Here is a 22060-nt window from a genome sequence, read left to right as displayed (position 1 = left end):
AAACAATAAGCTGCAGAATATCCAGTCGAATGGACAGCCTTACTGTCAATCCTGTGCTTAGTTTTGAAGATTAAAATAATGTGATAGGTAGGTAGATTTTCCGAAAAAAAACCATATCAGAGAATTATGGTAATTCTGTTCGGTATGGAGCTAGAAAATTCACATTAGCCCACAAACAACATCTTGTTTCATAAGTCAAAGGGTAAACACATGCGAGAAATAATTTTCTATTAGGACAAGCTGTTCTTTAGGCACAGTACATTTACCGGGCATTACAAATTAGTCTGCAATTCTGCTTTAACAAACACTTTATGTTTGTCATGGTTCCATTAATGTGCCAAAGCTAGATTAGCATATACGTCTGCCTTTCAGTAGCAATCAGCCAAAGACAAAGCAGCAATAATCAGAAAGGAAACCACCGGCAGTACCTTGAAGACAAAGCATTCCCCTGTGCCAAAATAGCTCAACTTGTTTCCCCCTCGCCTTCTTTCGCTCCAGTCTGTTGAAAGGTAGGCTCCACAGACCTGTTAAAGCAAGGACACGATGACAGATTCAACCAAGAGCCGACATCAGGACCCAATTTCGAATTACCTGAAACAAGTGATGACACAAGCCTGTCTACCTTCTTCATTAATCCATTGAGATTTTTTATTCCCGCTGCTCCTGGTATTGATCTGCACTGCATTACCGTAAAACATAGGAGTAGAATTAGGCCATTCACTCAGCGAGTCTACTCCACCATTACATCATGGGTGATCTAATTTTCCCTCTCAAACCCATTCTCCTGCCTTTTTCCAGTAATCTTTGACACCCTTACTAATCAAGACCCTATCAATCTCCACTTTAAAATCTTTGACAGTTCTGGAGCTTTGATTTGGTTTTTCCTTTCACAGATGCTGCCCGACCTGCTCAGTGTTTCCAGCATTTTCTGTTTCCTTCCAGAAGAATCCTAGTTTTCAGATTTTTATTCCATTCCTGACCTCCAATGGTAACAGCCTTTCCACTCTGTCTATGCCCTTCATGATTTGAAATATCTCCAGATCTTTTGCAACCTTTTGTTCCAAGGAAAACAACCTAAGCTTTTCCAGTTGATCTGCAGAACTGTGGCAGCACAGTGGTGCAGCGGTAGAGTTGCTGCCTTACAGTGCTAGAGGCCTGGGTTCGATCCAGACTGCGGGTGCTGTCTGTACGGAGTTTGTATGTTCTCCATGTGACCGCATGGGTTTCCTCCGAGTGCTCCTGTTTCCTACCACATTCCAAAGGTTTGTAGGCTAATTGGCTTGTGTGAAAATTGTAAATAGTCCCATGTATGTAGGATAGTGCTAGTGGACAGGGCTGATCGCTGTCAGTGCGTACTCGGTGGGCTGAAGGGCCCGTTTCCACGGTGTATCTCTAAAGTTCCTCAACCCTGGAAATATTTTAGCTAATCTCTTCTCGAAAGCTTTACATCCTTCCGAAACTAGAACTAATCAATTTTATGAAATGAATACTTAATAAAAGTTTATGATGACTTCCATACTCAATACCTTCATATATAAAGTCCAGTATTTTGCATGCTCTTCCAACCACTTAGTCAACCTGAGACATTAGGATCTTGACCCAAAATGCTGACTGACCATTTCCGTCCACAGATGCTGCCTGACCCACAAAGTTCCTCGAGTGCTCTCCTCAGATACAGATTCCAGCATCTTCAGTCTCTTTGGACTCCATAATTGTATAATGTTGGTCTCGTCAGTTTTGTTATAATAGTTCCCTATTTAAGGAGGGATGTATTTGGACCATGACAGTTCAGAGAAGCTTCAATAGATTGATTCCAGGGATGGAGTGGGTATCTTATTAGGAAAGGTTGAGTAGATTGGATCTACATTCTGAGGTTTGGAAGAATAAGAGGGGAAGCATAAAGGATTCTTTGAGAGCTTGAAGGATAAGTGTGTAAAGGAGGCCTCTCTTCATGAAGGGATCTAGAATCCAGATCTATTGCTGCAGAATTAGGGGACTTAATATTGGAGATAAAATTATTTTCTCAGAAGCTAATGATTGTTCAGATTCTCTACTGAAAGATCTGTGGGGAGAGTAATTGAATACTTTTAAGGCTGAGAAAGATACATTTATGGCTATAGGTAAAGCCGACATTTATGGAGAACAAGCATAAAATTGGAGCTGAGCCCAAGATCATATCAGCCATGATCCAACTAAATGGCAGATCAAATTCAAGAGCACAAATGACCAACTCGTGCCCGTTTATATTGTTTCTAATCTGCACCCACAGAATCCCGATTCTCGTATCCATTGCATTTTGTGGTGTAATTCATGGCTTTCTCTCACAACACTATCTCCTACAGTTTCTCTCTGGGGTGATAATCATCAGGATACATGCGTCTACTATCCTAACCTTTAATTGCTACAAATTTTCACAGGGCTTCTCCTCACCATAATTTGGTTAAACTAATACTTCTATCTTGTCGTGTAGGTGTTGCCTCTTTGCATTTTATTTACTGCTGGCACTTGATGTCACCATTGCTCTTGGCTTATAAAAACATTAAATTATAATGTCCAACATATTAAACATGCTACCTCGTCCTTTGTGGTTCTGATGAGAATGATGGTTGGCTCATACCCCTCGCAATGAGCATAAAATCTGAAAAAAACCCCAAAAACATTGTCTTCTTTAGACAAATTTTGTAATCTTCAAGTTTTAAAGACTGTTAGGGCTGCTGCCTCAGCATCAGAGACCCAATTTTGAAACATAGGTGCTGTCTGTATGGAGTTTGTATGTTCTCTCTATGACTGTATGGGTTTCCTCTGGTTGCTCCAGTTTCCTCCCACACCCAAAAAACGTGCAGGTTTGTAGATTAACTGGCCTCCATAAATTGCCCCTGGTGTGTAGGGAGTGGATGCAACAGTGTGATGACATAGAACTAGTGCAAATAGGTGATCGATGGACAGTGTGGACTCAGTGGACCAAAGGGCCCATTTCCATGCTGTATCTTTCCATCAAAATAAGTATACACTGAAAAGTATTACTCCTGTTATTAACCTTCAAACTAGATAGAGTGTACAAATTCAACAGATCGAGCAAGATTACCCAACAAATCTGTTGCAATAATTTATAGTGCCATTCCCTAACATCTGATACTGCAGAAGCCACATGGTTACATGGGTCCCATGGAACTGGGGTGAAAAACTGTGTCCGAAGCTCACAAACTATTACATTGCTTCTGGCTAGGGAAGGTTGGTAGGGATCCAGCAATCTGTATAACCAGGATTTATAAGCAGACTGCACCAATCTGAAAACAGAGGCAGAGCAGTCATCCAAGAGGACACAGCTCTAGAATTCCCTCATCTCCAAACTATAACAACAGCTTAAGATGTAGCCCTGAGTCCCAGGTTGGGCTTGAACCATAATCTTTTGATTCAGAAGCAACATATCTTTGCTTCCATGCATTATTTCCAGTGATTTTATACCTATGGTCCAGATTAAATTATTTTATTGGGAAAATAATTTGAGTAAGACTCTTGGAATGAGTCAAATAAGGGTTCTGTATAAGTAGCTCAGACCAGGAAGATGCAAGACGGTGAGCAGAGAATGGGTTTACCATCATTTAGCTAGTGATTCTCATTATATAGCGTGGAAACATCTCCTGTGCCACACTGACCATATAGTATTCACGCGAGGAGTCAGGAGTTCATAATGGGAAAGATTAACAAGTTTAAACAGTCACATGATATTAATAAACTAGTCAAGTCACATTTATTTATATAGCACATTTAAAAAACAACTCTCGTTGGCCAAAGTGCTTTACATTTGTTATAAGAATAGCACAACAAAACTACAGTGGGAATGTGCATTTCTTCCATTTATGATTTTAGTACTGAGAGTTTTCACACGTAAAGCACATTATTCAATGACACAAAGCTGGGTGGCAGTGTGAGGAGAATGCTATGAGGCTGCAGGGTGACTTGGATAGGTTGGGTGAGTGGTGGGTGGAAACACGGCCGATCCAGTATAATGAGGATAAATGTGAGGTTATCCACTTTGGTGGCAAGAACAGGAAGGCAGATTATTATCTGAATGGTGTCAGATTAGGAGAAGGGGAGGTGTAACGAGACCTGGATGTGCTTGTACATCAGTACATCAACAGGTAAAGCAGACAGTGAAGAAAGCCAAAGGCATGGTGGCTTTCATTGCAAGAGGATTTGCAATGTCTGTGTTGAATTTGCACATTCTCCCTGCAAGTGTGTGGGTTTCCTCCCACATTCCAAAGGCTTTGTAGGTTAACTTGTCTATGTAAAATTGCCCCTAATGTGTAGGGAGTGGGTGAGGAAAGTGGGATAACAGAACGTGTGTGAATGGGTAGACAAAAGTGCTGGAGAAATGCAGCGGGTGAGGCAGCATCTATGGAGCGAAGGAAATAGGCGATGTTTTGGGTCGAGACCCTTCTTCAGACTGATATAAAGGTGGGAGGGGGGCGGGAAGAAGAAAGGAAGAGGAGGAGACAGTGGGCTGTGGGAGAGCTGGGAAGGGAACGAGAAAGCAGGGACTACCTGAAATTGGAGAAGTCAATGTTCATACCGCTGGGGTGTAAACTGCCCAAGCGAAATACAAGGTGCTGCTCCACCAATTTATGGTGGGTTTCACTCTGGCCATGGAGGTGGTCCAGGACAGAAAGGTATGGGAGGGGGAGTTGAAGTGCTGAGCCACCGGGAGATCAGGTTGGTTATTGCGAACCGAGCGGAGGTGTTGGGCGAAGCGAGCGCCAAACCTACGCTTGGTCTCACCGATGTAGTGCAGCTGACACCTAGAGCAGCGGATGCAATAGATGAGATTGGAGTAGGTGTAGGTGAACCTCTGCTGCACGTGGAAATACTGCTTAGGTCCTTGGGGGGGGGGGGGGGGGGGGGGGGGGGGGGGGGGGGGGGGGGGGGGGGGGGGGGGGGCTGGATGTAAAGCGACAAGTGTGGCATTTCCTGCGGTTGCAAGGGAAAGTGCCAGGAATGGGGGTGGTTTGGGTGGGAATGGGCGAATTGACCAGGGAGTTACAGAGGGAGCAGTCTCTGCGGAAAGCCAACAGGAGAAGAGATGTGGCCAGTGGTGAGATCCCATTGGTAAACAAAAAAGCTGGAGAAAATCAGCGGGTGAGACAGCATCTATGGAGCGAAGGAATAGGCGGCGTTTCGGGTCGAGACTGATGGGGGGGGATGGGCGGGAAAAAGAAAGGAAGAGGCGGAGAGAGTAGGCTGTGGGAGAGCTGGGAACGAGAGGGGAAGGAGGAAGAAAGCAAGGACTTCCTGAAATTGGAGAAGCCAATGTTCATATCGCTGGGGTGTAAACTACCCAAACGAAATATGAGGAGCTGTTCCTCCAATTTGCGGTGGGCCTCACTCTGGCCATGGAGGAGGCCCAGGACAGTAAGGTCGGATTTGGAATGGGAGGGGGAGTTGAAGTGCTGAGCCACTGGGAGATCAGGTTGGTTGGCGGTGCATTGCGAAATGGCCTACTCCTGCACCTAATTTCTATGTTATTGCAAACTGAGTGGAGGTGTTGTGCGAAGCAATCGCCAAGCCTGCACTTGGTCTCACCGAGGTTGATCATACGCTGAATAATCCAACCACATTTTTGTTTGGAAGTGGAAAGAAATAATAGAAATTGCAATCATTGCAACGTGTAAAAAGAGTTGAGATACTGTACTATAATTTTGCTGCATGTCATTGTGATATATATCATGTCTTGATTGGTGAATATGTTAAGATTGTGACTTTATTTGAAGCAGAAATAATATGTGAATGCTTCATTGAGCATAATTCCGATTGGTAACTATGCACTTCGTCCGAGCACATTATCGCACGCGTCATGCAAGCCGTCTTAAATGACCACCTAAACTGTCTGGCAACCTAAAAAGCTGCCAAGGTTGCCCGGCTGAAAACAGAGAAAAAAAGTTAGCCCTGTCTTGTTAAGCGCACAGGAAACAGTTTGAAATTGTACAAAATCTTCATTGCTAGAAATCTTACCTGTTCAAACTATAACCATGGTCCAAAGTAGTGAAGATCAACAGTGGCTGGGAAAGCGCAAATCGTTCTGGGATCCAGGACCAAATCTCTCGCATCTCCTTTGCACTCACAATACTAGATGTGAAATTTTCAACATTGACAGCTAGGTGAACATTGTGTCTGCAAGAAATCCATACAAAATGTCAGGAAAAAACAAAATAAAGGAATGGATCAGGACTGTAGACTCATTCGTATTGTCTGTTGATTGTGAAACAGCACAGAGTGAATAGTAGCCCAGCACCATCAGAATCACATTCAAATTTTGAATGGAGGTTAACTTATTGACACCTATGTGTTACATGCATGCAAAGCCAAAGATTCACCTATGCCACCATTGTACAAGCTTTAGTATTTCCATAGCAACACATACAATCAAAATTTGGCTGAAAACTTGAGTCGTTGCAAACATTCTGCACCTGTGCAAACAAACTGGAGAATTGTGCCTTTAAGGGTAAAAACCTATTAATACTAACTTTTTTTTTAAATATACTGCTCCTGCGATAATTCTTCATATGTAAAATTACTGGAAAAAGCAATAACACTATTTTTTAAAAAGCTAGCAGAAGAGATTTTTATTCAATCTCTACAGTTCAACAAATTTAACTTAAGAATACAAGGTTGAGATTGGTGTTTTAATTGAGAAAGGGGAAAATACCCTGCCTTCCATAACATTAAGCCAAATGACCTGCTAATTATTTGGGTCAAATTGGCTCTGTCATCCTATTTAAATTAAATGCCCCAGTTCACTGCATCAAGTTAAACATTTAATGCCATTACAACATCCTTGTCTTTGCATTTCATAGCTGCTCTATCTCTGCAAGGGAAGTTTTACACCATTGGCTGACGTTTGTACCATTTGTTGCCTTGACAAATCAAAGAGGAGAAATGAAAGAACCTCAAATAGGACTTGTGGATTACTACTCATATGGGGTGGAGACTATTGCACTCTCTTTGTGTAAAGTCAGGACTTTTTTTGCACCTGCTTTCACTTTCCCTGTCAACCCTCAAACATTTACTCATATACTTTGCAAATCTCTCATATCTGCAAAGCCAGCTAAGCTTCATTCCATCACCTCTTTTCTGCTTTTTCAATTTAAGATCAATAGACAGTCAAAAGCTGCCAAAACACATAGAGATCCAAGATAAACATACAAGGCACCAATTTAGTTAGCTCCTTTGTTGGAGTTGGATTTGCATGTTTTCACTTGGATGTGGCTAGGGTGATCGTAAGAATGGAGTGGCACCATGTCTGCAAAAGTGGTCCGGAGCATAAAGTTCAGAGCCAATGGGTCAGCAGTTTTGGCACCTTACGAAGTCATCAACTGTGTGTTGGTTTTCATAAGATGAAGCATGGAAGGGGGTGGAGAGGGATGATTGAACAAATTGATACATCAGGCACACTTTCACAATTTCACTTTCAAGTGTGAGAACTCGGACAAGTCCTGTTCAGAATAGTGGCAGTTAATTTTACAGGATAAGGATGAGTTGTCTGATATACAATGGCAACATGAGAGTAGCTTGGAAGCTGTGGCCCAGTGACTGTGGCAGGGCAACACAATGATCTTGATACTTTATATGTTTGTAATATCAAATAATACAAATACACTGGAAATTCTACAGCACCATTTCCAATTTAACTTCCAGTCAACAACCTTCTGAAAGCATGAATTTAAGGAATCATCCCTTTGGCCCCATTACAAAAAGAAAACACGAATGCATGCATTTTCCAGTAAAAGTCAGGGAACACCAGAACAAGAATAGCCAAATAGTTCCCTTCCCTTCCCCCCTCCTTCCCCCCCCGACACACACTTTTCTGCCTCCTCAGTCGTACCAAATGTGGCCAAATGCAATACAACTTTCCCCTCCCCATCCACTGCTCACTCACCACCCATTACCAAGCTGGATGATCAAGCTTGCTAGCCAGTGAATAAACATGGAACATCAGATTCTATTGTTTGGTATCAGGCCACGCATGGACTTCGAACATTGAACAGTACAGCACAGGAACAGGCCCTGTGGTTCATAATAATTGTGCGGAGAACTATTCTCTTCTGCTTTCACATGCTCCAATATTTCTCCATTCCATGAGATTATTCAAAATCCACTAACTCTTACATTATCATATCTGCTTCCACCACCACCCTTGGCAGCGTGTTCCTGGCATCCACAACTCAGTCCCCCCCCCCCCCCCCCCCCCCCCCCCCGATCTTAAAGCTGTATCCTCTAATCTTTGACATAACCACCATAGGAAAAGGGTTCTGACTGTACCCAATCTACGCCTCTCAATTTTATAAACTTTTATCAGTTCTTCCCTCAGCCTTCAAAGCTCCAGAGAAAATAATCCCTCTGGACTTTTAATAGTACCTTTGTAGATCGCAGCGGCAGCGAGTGAGTTAGTGTTAATCTGCAGGGATAAGGGACAATAGAATTTAAAATTTTATAGAGAAAATTATCATCCTACCTTTCTCTGTAAATCGGATATTGATCAGGTGGTTTGACAGGAACAAAGGGCGCAGAATCAATGTAGAAAAGAAAGAAAGAAAAAGTAATCAATGCATTCTCACATCGCAGATGAAAAGAACATACTTTTACTCACTAAATAAAATAATGCTTTAAAAGGTCTAAAGAAAGTCACCTTTAAATATATACTACTCTGTCTCCACACACACACACACACACAAAAAGAGTTTGGAGAATTTTTCTAAAAAATCACGTTTAAAAAACATCCATATAGAATTTTTCCTTGGCATTCTTTTTATTCTATTTTTATACCTCAAACTATCCACTAATCTTCTGATGTGGCTGTTCATTCTTCTGGATACAGGCCCTATCTGCTTCATCTCTCCTTATAGGAAAACATCCGCTGCTCCCTCCCCCAAATTTAGATGCTATACTGCAAGTGTATCCTTCTTTAGGCAAGGGGACCAGATCTGTACACATTTTTCCAGGCACAGTCACATCTGGATCGCATATAATTTCAGTAAGGAGTCTTTATTCATGTACTCAAATTCTCTTTTATCAACACAATCAACACTGGGGTTTTGAGAGAGTGAACAAAATGGCAATTTAAGAAAATAATCAGAATAATTTGTGGCTTTAAATTATGTACTTGAGAACACAAGCTTAACCAAAACTATTCATTAGTTTTTTTTATTTGGTTAATTGTGTACAGAACAAGGACATCAGCATACTTGCATAACAGTTCTTCCCCAGGACCAACATTTTAGCATCGCAGGTGCCAAATTCAATGGCCCGTCACACACAGTTTATTACTTTCCCATCTTTAACATCTCACCTAATCTGAGGAAAGACATTCTTGCCATAGAGGGAGTACAGAGAAGGTTCACCAGACTGATTCCTGGGATGTCAGGACTTTCATATGAAGAAAGACTGGATAGACTCGGCTTGTACTCGCTAGAATTTAGAAGGTTGAGGGGGGATCTTATAGAAACTTACAAAATTCTTAAGGGGTTGGACAGGCTAGATGCTGGAAGATTGTTTCCGATGTTGGGGAAGTCCAGAACAAGGGGTCACAGTTTAAGGATAAGGGGGAAATCTTTTAGGACCGAGATGAGGAAAACATTTTTCACACAGAGAGTGGTGAATCTGTGGAATTCTCTGCCACAGAAGGTAGTTGAGGCCAGTTCATTGGCTATATTTAAGAGGGAGTTAGATGTGGCCCTTGTGGCAAAAGGGATCAGGGGGTATGGAGAGAAGGCAGGTACAGGATACCGAGTTGGATGATCAGCCATGATCATATTGAATGGCGGTGCAGGCTCGAAGGGCGGAATGGCCTACTCCTGCACCTATTTTCTATGTTTCTATGTTTATATTGGTCAATCTGTACTATAAACAAACTACAAAACCCTTACCAAACTATTCCTTCAGCACTAAAACCCAATTCTGAATCTAATCTAGATTTATGAGATGGTAAAAGTCATATTCACGTCTGTGGGCTGACAGCAACCCAATATTTAGGGCCATCTCTCAGTTAAAACACTCTGGCAGAAACATATTTCTGAAATGGCAAATAAATAGAAAATCAATGACAAGGCTGATTAACTTAAAATCTACCACAGACAACTTCACCAGGCCTCAACTTCTCTTCTGTGCCTGTTCCCATAGCTTCCAATTCCACAATCCTTCAACAAATGGTAGATAGGTTAGATAATCAAAGTATTTCCCTAGGTGGAAATGTCAAATACTAGAGGGCATGGGTGTAAGGTAAGAGAGGGAAAGTTTAAAGAAGATTTACAAGGCATTTTTTTTCTCCTTGAGAGTTGTACCTAGAATCATCTGCCAGGGGAAGTAGAAGTAGAAATAATAGAAGAGTTTGAGGCATTTAGACAGACACATCAATAGGCAGGGAATGGGGGAGGAGGGTGGGCAGAGATATAGACCGTGCAGGCAGATGTACAGTTTAAATTATCATAATTGTTGGCACAGGCATATGTGAGTTTGTTCCTTTGCTATGCTATTCTTTCTTCTGTGGAGGCCAATTATGAAAGTCATGGGGGATGACATTTTCAGGCTGAGGCACAAGAAGAATAGAAATATAACATATTTAAATGGTGTTACAATTTACTACAGATGCTGAAATCTTGAGTAAAACCCAAGTAAAATATGTGAGAAAAATCACGAGTCTGAAGAGACCCAACCCAAAACATCACCTATCAATTCTTACCACAGACTTAGCCTGACCCACTGGGTTACTCCAGCACTAAGATTTAAATGAAGCCAATGCTTATGGAGCAATACATTCACACTAGTGAATGGGGAAAAAAAAACATTGAAGAGCAAGGATGGAGGGAAGAGTGTGGTGGAGGGAGCGGGAAAGAGGAAGGAAAGTGGGGGGGGGGGGGGGGGGGGGGGGGGGTTGGGGGGGAGGGGGGGGAGATAGAGAAACAAAAGGAATAAGTAATCACACAATAGATTAGTTTGAGGACACAGCAGGAGCGCATAGCACACAATATGGCACCTTATATTTAGTGAATCCAGGCACATTGTCTCCCACCAGGAGGAGATGCTGACCAATGAAACAATAAAGCAAAGAGACACAGCAAATGACCTATGTTTATGAGGGACCAAATGACAGAGGAAGCAGCAGCTATTGTCTACCTGGAGATGATACTACAGCTCATGGTTGATGCGACCAACTATGGTGCATTAAGGGACAAAAAAAAAATGTAATTCTCTGTAAACTGAAGGTGGCTGAGGATTATGCCAGCGTGACACAGAACTAAAATGAACACTATTGAAGCCGTGACAGGAAACAGTCATTGTATAACTGGATCTTACATTCAAGAACTCTGAAGTTTCATGCAAGTTCCCAAGAATGTAGAGCAAAAAAAATAAACTGCTGGAAGAACTTAATACATTAGGCAGCGTTTATGGAGACAAAGGATGGATCAACGTTTCAGGTCGAGACCCTGCACCAGAACTTCTTTTTGCCTCCACAGATACAGCTTGACATGCTGAATTTTTCCAGCAGTTTAGTTCCATATTCAAGCATCTGCAATCTATTGTTTCTTCATTCTAAGAATGGTTTGGAGACTGTGTTAGTCTTCAATTAATACTTATAGATAGTCTAGAATCAAAATTAACTAAATTGCCGACAAGACATTTAGAAAATAATATTTAAGTAGAAAGCTAGGTCTCCTAATTCAGATTTATAAGTAAGTTTCAGGTTGAAAATAAAAGAGATTAAATACCTCTTTTGATTTACAGTTATGCCTTTTTTCTTTAGCGCTTTCTCATTAGCATCTCTGAGCAAACGGATCTCTTTCCTGGAGAATAAACGGATGGCAAAAGCCTTCTCCAAAAGCTTCTCAACCGAGACATGTTTGTTGATCTCCTGGACAAAACTCCGAACGTCAGCTCGAATGTTGGCAGATTTCCCAGGCTGCTTGGCTCTAGATTTTTGGAAGAACTTGAGGAGAGCCAATGCCACTCTATACAGGACCTTACACCCTTCAACAAAAAAGATATCCAACACGCGGGCTGTATAGTTAAAGGGAAGTTCTCCAAATATCCATCGCAGCCAATCAGAGTACACCTCAAGTACATCCTCTGAAGAACTCACAATCAGCTTGTGAGCACCCTGGCAGTATTTGTTGGCTAGGTCTCCAAAGGTCATGCAGGAGGATTCGTATGCCAGAAACGTTTGGTCGAAGAAATGTTTTGTGCGGTCATTGCAGGCCAGGAGACGGCACACCTTCTCGAAGCAGTCGGCTTCGCCTGCACTGTAGTGTAGGAGCAGCGCCACAATTGATGGAAGCACAGGACAGAAAGAGATATCTGGAAACTGGCTGGATATGCACAGCAGAATCTTCCTGACTGCATCAATCCCATCCACGTTCAGGCAATAGTTCGGGATGGTACTCCCATCCACAAATTCTGGCAGCGAAAGTGTGGAAGTGTTCCATTTCCCAGTAATTTTCTCCACGATATCTTTGTACACCTCAGCATCAGGAGTCACAGTCCTGCACGGCACAGCTTTGATGATTTGTTCATATATTTTACCTCTTAGAGAATGGCTCTTTGCCCAGTAACCTTGCCTGGCATATTGCTTTAACAGGTCGTCATCAATAACAGCTGGCACCACAGGACAGTCCTTCTCCAGATCAGTCATCTTGTCCCAGGCGACAAACTGATTACCCTGCATGTCAGTCATGGGCAAAGACTTTACTGAATTTTCCATTGCAGTTCAGGAAGAGTGGATTATTCAGTCTTCAGGGATGATGCATGTTTTCACTGTTGGCTGAAGAAAACACAAATTAGCTTTTTATATCCACTGCACCAGTAATATTTAAGACATTACATAAGAATGCAAGAAATGGGAGGAGTGGGCCAGTCAGCACCTTGTGTCTGTTTTCCATTCAGCAACACCTGGCTGATCTAATGTTGGCCTTAGCACCATTTTCCTACTCCCTTCCACTGTCCCTTGACTCTCTTACTCTGTTAATCTCTGCCTTCAATGACTCCACCTCCTTTGGGATTAAGAATTCCATACAGTTAGGAAACTCCAAGATGAAATGTCTCCTCTGAAATGGGGATGCCATTTATTCTGAAACTATTTTTAGATAGGGATCCATCCTCTCATCATCCATCCTGCCAATCCTCCTCAAAGTCTTTAAAAGATCATCTCTCATTCGCTGCATTTAAATGAGAACAGACCCAACCAGCTCAACCTCTGTTCATATGTCAGCTTCTTCATCGGATAATTAACCAAGTGAACTTCGTCAGCACTGTCTCCACTGCCAGCACATTCTTCCTTAAAAACAGAGAATGAAACTGTAAGCATTACTTGTGGTAATCATGCCGAGACAGAAACTTTTGGTCGAAGAAATGTTTGAAAGGTTTTGTTGCGGTCACCTTCTCGAAGGTCAGCTGCACGGTAGACGGCTAGACCACTTGATGGAAGCACTCGAAGCAGTCTGGCTTCGCTATGCCACTGTAGTGTCGGGACATGTCATCAATCCACATGCGGTCATTGCAATTGTAATGGATGGTACTCCCATCCACAATGTCTGGCAGAAAGTGTGGAAGTGCTCCATTTTCGCCAAATTTTTCTCACGATATCTTTGTACACAGCAGGAGAACAATGCACTGCAGTGCAGCATTGGAGATGCATAATACCTCATAGAGAATGGCACGTTAAGGCAAACTTGCCTGGGATGTCTCAGCATTACAGCTGGCATACGGCCTACGGAGGCATCCTACTCTCAGATCATCATCTTGTCCCGGCGACCACAGTTGGATGGGAATGGAATGGAAGAAAGGGGAATTAAAATGGTTAGCATGGTTAGCAATTGTTTTAGCCAATATGTACTCTGTTCGCCAAGGCCTACTGAATCTCCCAGTTGCTAACCATTTTAACTCCCCTTGCTACTCTTGGCCTCCTGCATTGCCAGAGTGAGGCCATATAAACCTATGGAATAGTACTTTGTATTCTGTTTGAATAGCTTATAATCCAACGGTATGAACATTGAATTTTCCAATTTCAAGTAATACCCCCTTACTCCCCTCTCTTTTTTCTGTCTCTCCCCTTCACACTAGTGCATGCCCATTTCTCACATCTCTCTCCCCTACCCGCGTAACCCTGGTCCTTTCCCTTCCTTTGTACACTCCATCCCCAAATCCCTAATTTTCTTTTATAGCCCCCCCCCCCACCCTTCATACCTAAAGCCTTCCACCTATATCCCACCCTCTGCCTGTACATTTCACTCATCTTCTTTCCTTATCTGACACCTTCCTGTCTCCTCCTGTCTCCTTTGTCTCTTCCTCCTCCCCAATCCAACCCCCCCCCCCCTCACCTGTATCCACCTGTCACTTGCCAGGCTTTGTCCCCCCCACCTCTCTTTTCCAGCTTTCTCCTCCCTACTTACAATCAGTCTGAAGAAGTCTCACAAGTTATTTTTAATGTGATGCTCTTAACAATACTGCAATAAACAGACACAACCTATACAATGAAAACAACATTTTAAAGAATAAATGGCCTTTCACTTTATATGGGGAAATAATAAACTACTACCCTTGCTTTCCATTCAGGTATATGTAAAAATTACCATGCCACAATTCTGATGCGGAGATATTTTCCTGGCATTCTTTCAACAGAACAGGGATTATCTGGTTATTCATTTCTTAAATTTCATTCAGCTTTATATTAAACACATCGTAATCTTGTTGTTTTTAAACTAGCTGCCAGGTTTATCCACACAACAGTGCCAGCACTTAAAAAATAATCCACTAGTTGCAGTGCACATCAGAAGATGGAGAACTTCATTCATCCTTCATAACTGCAACAATTTCATTCACCATCGAGATATCAATGGTACTATCCACAAAATTACTAAGGAAAACTTAGTAAAGTGCAAGTAGTTATACAGGCCAAAGAGTACATCTTTCTCCTCAATGTTTAATCAGGAGGGGCATAGATAGGGTGAATGTTGTCTTTTTCCAGGGCTGGGCAATCAAGAACTAGATTTAAGAACTGCAGATGCTGGATAATGCACAAAAGGACACAAAGTGCCAGAGTAACTCAGCATTCGTTGACGTTTCAGGTTGAGACCCTTCTTCAGTCTAAGGAAGGGTCTTGACCCGAAACGTCACCTATCCATGTTCTTCAGAGATGCTACCTGGCTAGTTGAGTTACTCCGGCACTTTGTTCCTTCTAGGTTTAATGTGAACGGGGAAATTGGAACCCAAGGGGCGACCTTTCCCACAGAGGTGGTACGTTATTGAACAAACTGCCAGAGGGAGTGGTTGAGGCAGCTACAATAACATTTAAAAGACATTTGGAGAGGTACATGGATAGAAAATGTTTAGAGATATATGGGATAAATGTGGGAAAATGGGAATAGCTTAGATGCGCACAGTGGTCATATGGATAAGTTGAGCAGAAGGACCTGCTTCTTATGTTGTAAGGCTAATTTTGTTTTCACAAGATCTTTTAATTGTCTGAATGAAAGTAGAAGATTGAGCAGTCTATAAATCAATAATTGGCATCATCTATGGAGGGAGAACCCTCTTCCCACTAATGCTGCTTGACCCTCTAAGTGCTGCAAACATTTAATTTTGGTTTTCTTGCATTTGCAGTTTTGCTCCCACGTAGATCAATAACATTAAATTTTAATATTCCTGGGAGGATTATTTTGACAGAGAAAAATGAGAAATTGACATGATCTATATGTTCTTTATTATCCAAAATATTATTGTGTGGTTTAATCCAGTCAAAACAAAGACCAATAACAGCGCCACTGGTGCAGACTGAGCGTTGATAATGTGTCATCATCCTGTCAGTGTTTAACAGTCAACACACAGTGTGTACAAATCTTACAGGCTGGATCAACTGACAATATCTGGACATCTTGATTCCAAACAATTACTTTCAATGTAATATAAATAAACTGGTGTTAAACTTTGAGCTCATTAATATCTAGGTCACTGAACTAAAGATAGTGACAACTGTAGGTACATAAGTAGCACAACTGTTTTAGTTTGAAATAAGTTTAAAAGCCAGTACAAAACTCGTCCTCTTTATTCCTGCAGAGTTCAAACTTCAAGGCCGAGTACTGTGAGCCCATGTGATCCAAACTTATTTAGGGCTGAATAGAGCAGTTTATATTGCATATTCTGGGCTTATTTGTTCAATGGCTTTTTCTAAAATTCCTGGTTGCAGAAACCTACATTCTCATCCTCCATTCACTAAATACCTGCAACAGTCATTCCAATTTTCAGGCACAACCATGCACTTTCAGACAGCAAGAACTTGTATTTATGTTTTGTCTCTCCTGTGATGAGTGGCACACTGGCGCAGCTGCTGCCTCATAGTTCGAGACTGGGTTCAAACCCGATCTCAGATGCTGCCTGTGTGAAGTGTGCATGTTCTTCCTGTCACCACGTGATGTTTCTCCATGTCCTCCGGTTTCCTCACATCCCAAAAGATGTGTGGGTTTGCAAATGAATCGGCCTCTGTAAATTGTCCCATGTGTGTAGGGAGTGGATGAGAAAGTAGGATAACGTACAACAGGTGTGAATGGGTAATCGATGGTCGGCATGGGCGGTGGGCCGAAGGGCTTGTTTCCATGCTTGAACTGATTTCCACTAGCCTACAGATGAAGTTGATGTATACTGGGCCTTACTCGGGAGCATCCCCAGTATCCATTAATAATGTGTAGGAAGGAAATGCATTTGCTTGTTTAAGCTAAAGATGGACACAAAATGCTGGAGGAACTTGGGGGCAGCATCTCTGGAGAGAAGGAATGGGTGATGTTTCGGGTCAAGACCCTTCCCCAGTGTGTGGAAGGGTCTGGACCTGAAATATCACCCATTCCTTCTCTCCAGAGATGCTGCCCCCAAGTTCCTCCAGCATTTGTACTCATAGGGTTAGTGACAAAATATTGGCTTTAAAGGACAGTGTTATCTCCAACCTGTAACCATTTGATGTCTTACCAGCTCTGCGTACATTTCAGGTACTGTAATACGATATGATATTACTTTATTGTCAGAACAAAGTCTAAATGCAGTCAAGAACATGAATGCCTGCTGGTTCACCACAAATCCCAGGAGCCAGAAAATATCCTCAACCAATTTATTTTAATGCGAAGATTACAGAATGTTGTTAATGCTATATTGCGATACTTCTGCGTCACACAGTTTAAGAGGAGTGTAATAATATGGTGTCAGTGATCAAAACACAATTCCCTCAGATGATCCTCCCCTTTGTTTCATCAGGCAATGTGGTAATTAGAACCAAATTTACAACATTGCAAGACTTTAAGGAAATGAGTTGGGGAATCTTTCAACACTGGATAAACACTCATCTACTGACGCTGGGAGAAGGCTGAAAATAGAAATGATGGTGCGATTCCTTTTGAAAGAACCATTCAGCACCCATCTTGCTGAACTTAAAAAAAACTTCAGATGTAGTAAATCTAAAATAAAAACAAAAAGTGCAGGAAGCGCACACCAGGTCAGGCAACGTCTACCAAAAAGGGGACGGAGTTAAGGTTTTTGTCAATAACTTTAGGAACTGGGAGATGGATAAAACAAGTTTTAAGTTTTAAGTAGAGAGGGCAAGGATATAATGAAGGAATTAGTCTGAAGGATTCCGATCCAAAACGTCACCGATTCCCTTTCTTCAGACATGTTGCCTGACCTGTTGAGTTACATCAGCATTATCTTTGGTATAAACCAGCATCTGCAGTTTATTTCTACATAGAATGAAGGAAATCTTTCTGATTGTGCATGGCCAATGTTCCCCAGGTAATCCTGGTGTTTAAAGCTCTGCTGGTGTAGCTCCTGTAATGTAGATGGTCAAGTTGTTTCAAGTCATTGGGACCACTCCTACCCACCACAACAGAACATTAATGATGACGACTGCCTCAGCAAAGGTAATGTCATTGTATATGAATGATAGTGTTGGAAGCGCTCACTGCTTGGAATTTTGAGTGTTACCTACCAGCCATACCTGACTGAATTGGAACTGTTTGATACAAGGGTCGACAGGATACGTGGAGGATAATGTAGATAGCAGACAATGAATGCAAGTCACGATTCATTCTTTTGGCACACAAATGGAAAATTTCAGTTCATGCATTGCAGTACATGTGACAATAATAAAACCAATCCAATCCCATCGTCTCATACAACAGTTTCCTCATTCTGATATTTTGTCTGGAAACTTGTGTACACCATGTACATTTGGCACATCATGCCCCACAAAAGAGATTCCGCTGCCTCAAGCTAAACAAGTTATAATCCAATTCAACTGGACATGCTGTACCAAAGATCCTGTACTGCCACAAAAAAACGAAGCAGTCAATGCTACTGAGGCATAAAAAAATGTAAATTGTTACATTTTGATCAACATTATCTGGGATTATCACTAATCTGTAGTAGAGTGCACAACAAAACACAATGCATAACAGTACTTTAACCACATTTTACCAAAATAGTTCTTAGATCATGAATACTGCTGACAAGGTTGGCCTTTATTCTCCCATATTTGATTGCCCAAACCTAATTGGTCCTGGAGAACATATAAGAAGCTGTGAGATTGATATACATGTCCTTAAAACTGCATCTTCACTCAACAATATCACTTAGTGATTTTGTGCTCAAAATCTTATCTTTTGTTGGAATCCCCAAAATCTCTTACTTAACCAAGTGTCCAAAAATCCAAAATATTGTGGATATATTTTCACTTGAAATTTAGGATTTTTTTTTTTTTTTAAATCTAAATATCAAGTCGAAATTTGCTCACTGAATATCTCATACTTGTCATAAGGTCATAAGTGATAGGACTTGTACTCATTCACAATTTATTAAATGCTTTATCGACATAATCAAACTTGATGGTCAAATGACAACAATGCAGAAATGACCAATTTATTTGTTTTAGTTTTCCTTCAACTCAATAGGCTGACGACTTGCCAAATGGACAATACGCACAAGAATGGGAAGGGCAAGCCACCCGTTCCTTGATTTTCTTAAAATATAGGATTTATATATAGAAATATAAATAATAGGGGCAGAATTAAGTAATTCAGCCCATCAAGTCTACTCCACCATTCAATCACGGCTGATCCAACTCTCCCTCCCAACCCCATTCTCCTGCCTTCTCCCCCTCAAACCCAGATACCTGTACTAATCAAGAAAGATAGAGCCCAGCCATAAAAATATCCATTGACCTGGACCCACAGCCTTTCTGTGGCCAAGAATTCCACAGATTCACCACCCTCTGACCAAAGAAATTCCTCCTCATCTCCTTCCGAATGGAACGCCCTTTAATTCTGAGGCTTTGACCTCTAGTCCTAGACTATCCCACTAGTGGGAACATCCTCTCCTCATCCACTCTATCCAAGCATTTCACTATTCGGTAAGCTTCAATGAGATCCCCCATCATCTTTCTAAACTCCAACGAGTACAGGCCCAGTGCCGTCAATCACTCATCATATGCTAACCCATTAATTCCAGCGATCATTCTTGTAAACCTCCTCTGGACCCTTTCCAGAGCCAACACATTGTTCCTCAGTGCCCCAAATTGCTCTCAATACTCCAAATGCGGCCTGACCAGCACCTTATTGAGCCTCAGCATGACATCCCTGTTTTTGTATTCTAGCCCTCTTGAAATAAATGTTAGCATGAAAATGGTCATCTAATTAGAAATAAAACCACTGACTGAGGATTATTTTTTGTATGTGATGGCTGGTGGGGTGAAAGGGCAGTGAAGAAAATACTCTCAGTATAATGGTTGGTGTAGAGATTGTAGAGGCCTGCCAGACAACCATGGTAGGTGTACACAGATAAGCTGGAGAACTCCGCAATAGTGTGATGGGAGTCGCGTTAGAAGGCGGAGTAGCAGGGAAGTGAGATGTGAGGCGGGGTGTGGGTGGGAGGCAAACGTTTCGGGGAGACCCTTCTTCAGAATGATCAGTACAATAATGGAGGGGGAGGGTAGGGAGGAGTGTTGAGCAGGGTCCAGGGGAGGAGACTAAAGCAAGGCACTAACAGAATAGGGGAGAAGTCGCCTGCCAGACAATAAGGCATTCTAGAGCTCATTTGTCACGATTGCTTGGGGTTTAATGATAATGTTGTGAATGTTGTGATATCTACAAGATGGTGCCTGCCTGCAGCGAATTTTGCAAAGCACATGAACAGAAAATAATTATCTACAACTCCCAGCAACTCACCGGGATCTGGAAAACAGCAGAAATCGGTGCCGTTTCGGACAAGCTGCTTGGGCACATGAAGGCTCTTGCAATTTTGCGTTCTCCCGCAGCTGCGGGAGCCCAGGACTTTAAACTTTCTCACGCTTGCTGTAAAACTCCCACCCGACGGAGGAACGCAGGTACTGTACCTGGAATCTCCGGGATGACCTCCAGAGCTGACGAGCTGGATCTTCCAGGAACAATGAAGCTGGAGCTGCCAATTTTGAAGGTACCCCCATTCATTACGAAGCTGGAGCTGCCATCTGTGAAGGAATCCCCGTTCCAGCGCAGGCTCGCAGAAACAGCAGGTACAGTAAACACAGTACCTGGAAACAAAGGGGAGGCCTCCATTGTGTCCAGAAACGTGGCCGACGGGCAGGACTTCAGGCCAGACTGAAGCGCAGGGGACTTCGGCCCTCTCTCCCTACTATTCTACTGGCCAATGTACAATCCCTTGAAAATAAAGTGGAGGACTTAGGGGCAAGGCTGCTTTATCAAAGGAAGCTGAGGGAATGCTCTGTGTTCAGTTTCACAGACACATGGCTCACCCCTAGCTCCCCAGACTCAGCGGTCCAGCCTAAAGGGTTCTCTATCCACCGTATGGACCGTACACTGGCATCTGGGAAAGGGAGAGTAGGGGGCGTCTGCCTCATGGTCAACTCTGCGTGGTGCTCAGACATGGCAGTCCTGTCCAACTCCTGATCTCCACATCTCGAACATCTGGCAGTGAAGTGCCACCCCTTCTACCTCCCAAGGGAATTCACCTCCATCATCCTGACCGCGGTCTATATCCCACCCCAGGCAGACGTCCGTCTGGCACTGGAGGAGCTGCACGCCATGGTCAACAAGCACCAGACGTCTTACCCCGAGGCGTTCACCACCATAGCTGGGGACTTCAATAAAGCCAACCTGAAGAAATTGCTCCCAAACTTCCACCAACATGTCTCCTGCAGCACCAGAGGACCAAACACCCTCGACCACTGCTGCACCACCATCAAGGATGCCTATCGCTCTATCCCTCGCCCTCACTTCGGTAAATCACTTGCTGTTTCCAAGTGTTTCCCAATCAGAAGCCATGGATGAACTATGAGATCTGCACTCTTCCGAAGACCAGACATCGGGCATTCATGTCTGATGATATAGAGGTCTACAAGAAGTCCAGATACGACCTTGGTAAGGCCATCAAAAAGACAAAAAGGGATCTGCTCCAAACTGGAGGATGAGACAGATGTTCAGCAGTTGTGGCGGGGCTTGAATGCAATCACCTCCTACAAGGCGAAATCAGGAGGCAGCTCGAATGTCGGTGAAACATCACTCCCTGACGAGCTCAATGCGTTTTACGCACGCTTTGATAGGGAGAACACTGATGTGCCTTCTCGAGCCCCCATTCGCTGTGATGGTATTTCAGTCAGTCACAGAGGCCGACATCAGAAAATCCTTCAGAGGGGTGAACCCTCGAAAAGCACCTGGACCTGATGGTATACCCAGTCGTGTTCTAAAAACCTGTGCGGACCAACTGGCTGGAGTTTTTATGGACATTTTCAACCTCTCACTTCTGAGGTCTGAGGTTCCCACCTGCTTTAAAAGGGCATCAATTGTACCGGTGCCCAAGAAGAGCAAGGTGACGTGCCTCAATGACTGTCGACCAGTGGCACTAACGTCTGTGGTGATGAAGTGCTTTGAGATGTTGATCATGGCGCAAATCAACTCCTATCTCGACAAAACCCTGGACCCTCTGCAGTTCGCTTACCGCCACAACAGATCAACAGTGGATGCGATCTCGCTGGCTCTACACTCCG

The 22060-nt window shown here is 42.8% G+C and overlaps 1 protein-coding gene across 1 annotated transcript in view; it reads right to left on the bottom strand.

The window, feature by feature from the left end:
• The window catches only part of tbc1d24 (TBC1 domain family, member 24), a 43372-nt gene that overhangs the window by 7419 nt on the left and 13893 nt on the right, over positions 1-22060 (bottom strand). The window contains exons 2-6 of the mRNA XM_055651521.1: positions 11760-12808; positions 8510-8515; positions 6010-6168; positions 2575-2638; positions 429-524 (exon numbers count right to left, since the gene is read on the bottom strand). Of these exons, the coding sequence (XP_055507496.1) occupies positions 429-524; positions 2575-2638; positions 6010-6168; positions 8510-8515; positions 11760-12748 (1314 nt within the window). The 5' untranslated portion in view covers positions 12749-12808. The remainder of the gene's footprint in view (positions 1-428; positions 525-2574; positions 2639-6009; positions 6169-8509; positions 8516-11759; positions 12809-22060) is intronic.

This window comes from Leucoraja erinacea, chromosome 20, assembly GCF_028641065.1.
Source record: "Leucoraja erinacea ecotype New England chromosome 20, Leri_hhj_1, whole genome shotgun sequence".
NCBI classification, from domain to species: Eukaryota; Metazoa; Chordata; class Chondrichthyes; order Rajiformes; family Rajidae; genus Leucoraja; species Leucoraja erinaceus.
Note: the sequence above shows the minus strand (reverse complement) of the source record. Positions and strands in the feature narration are given on the sequence as shown.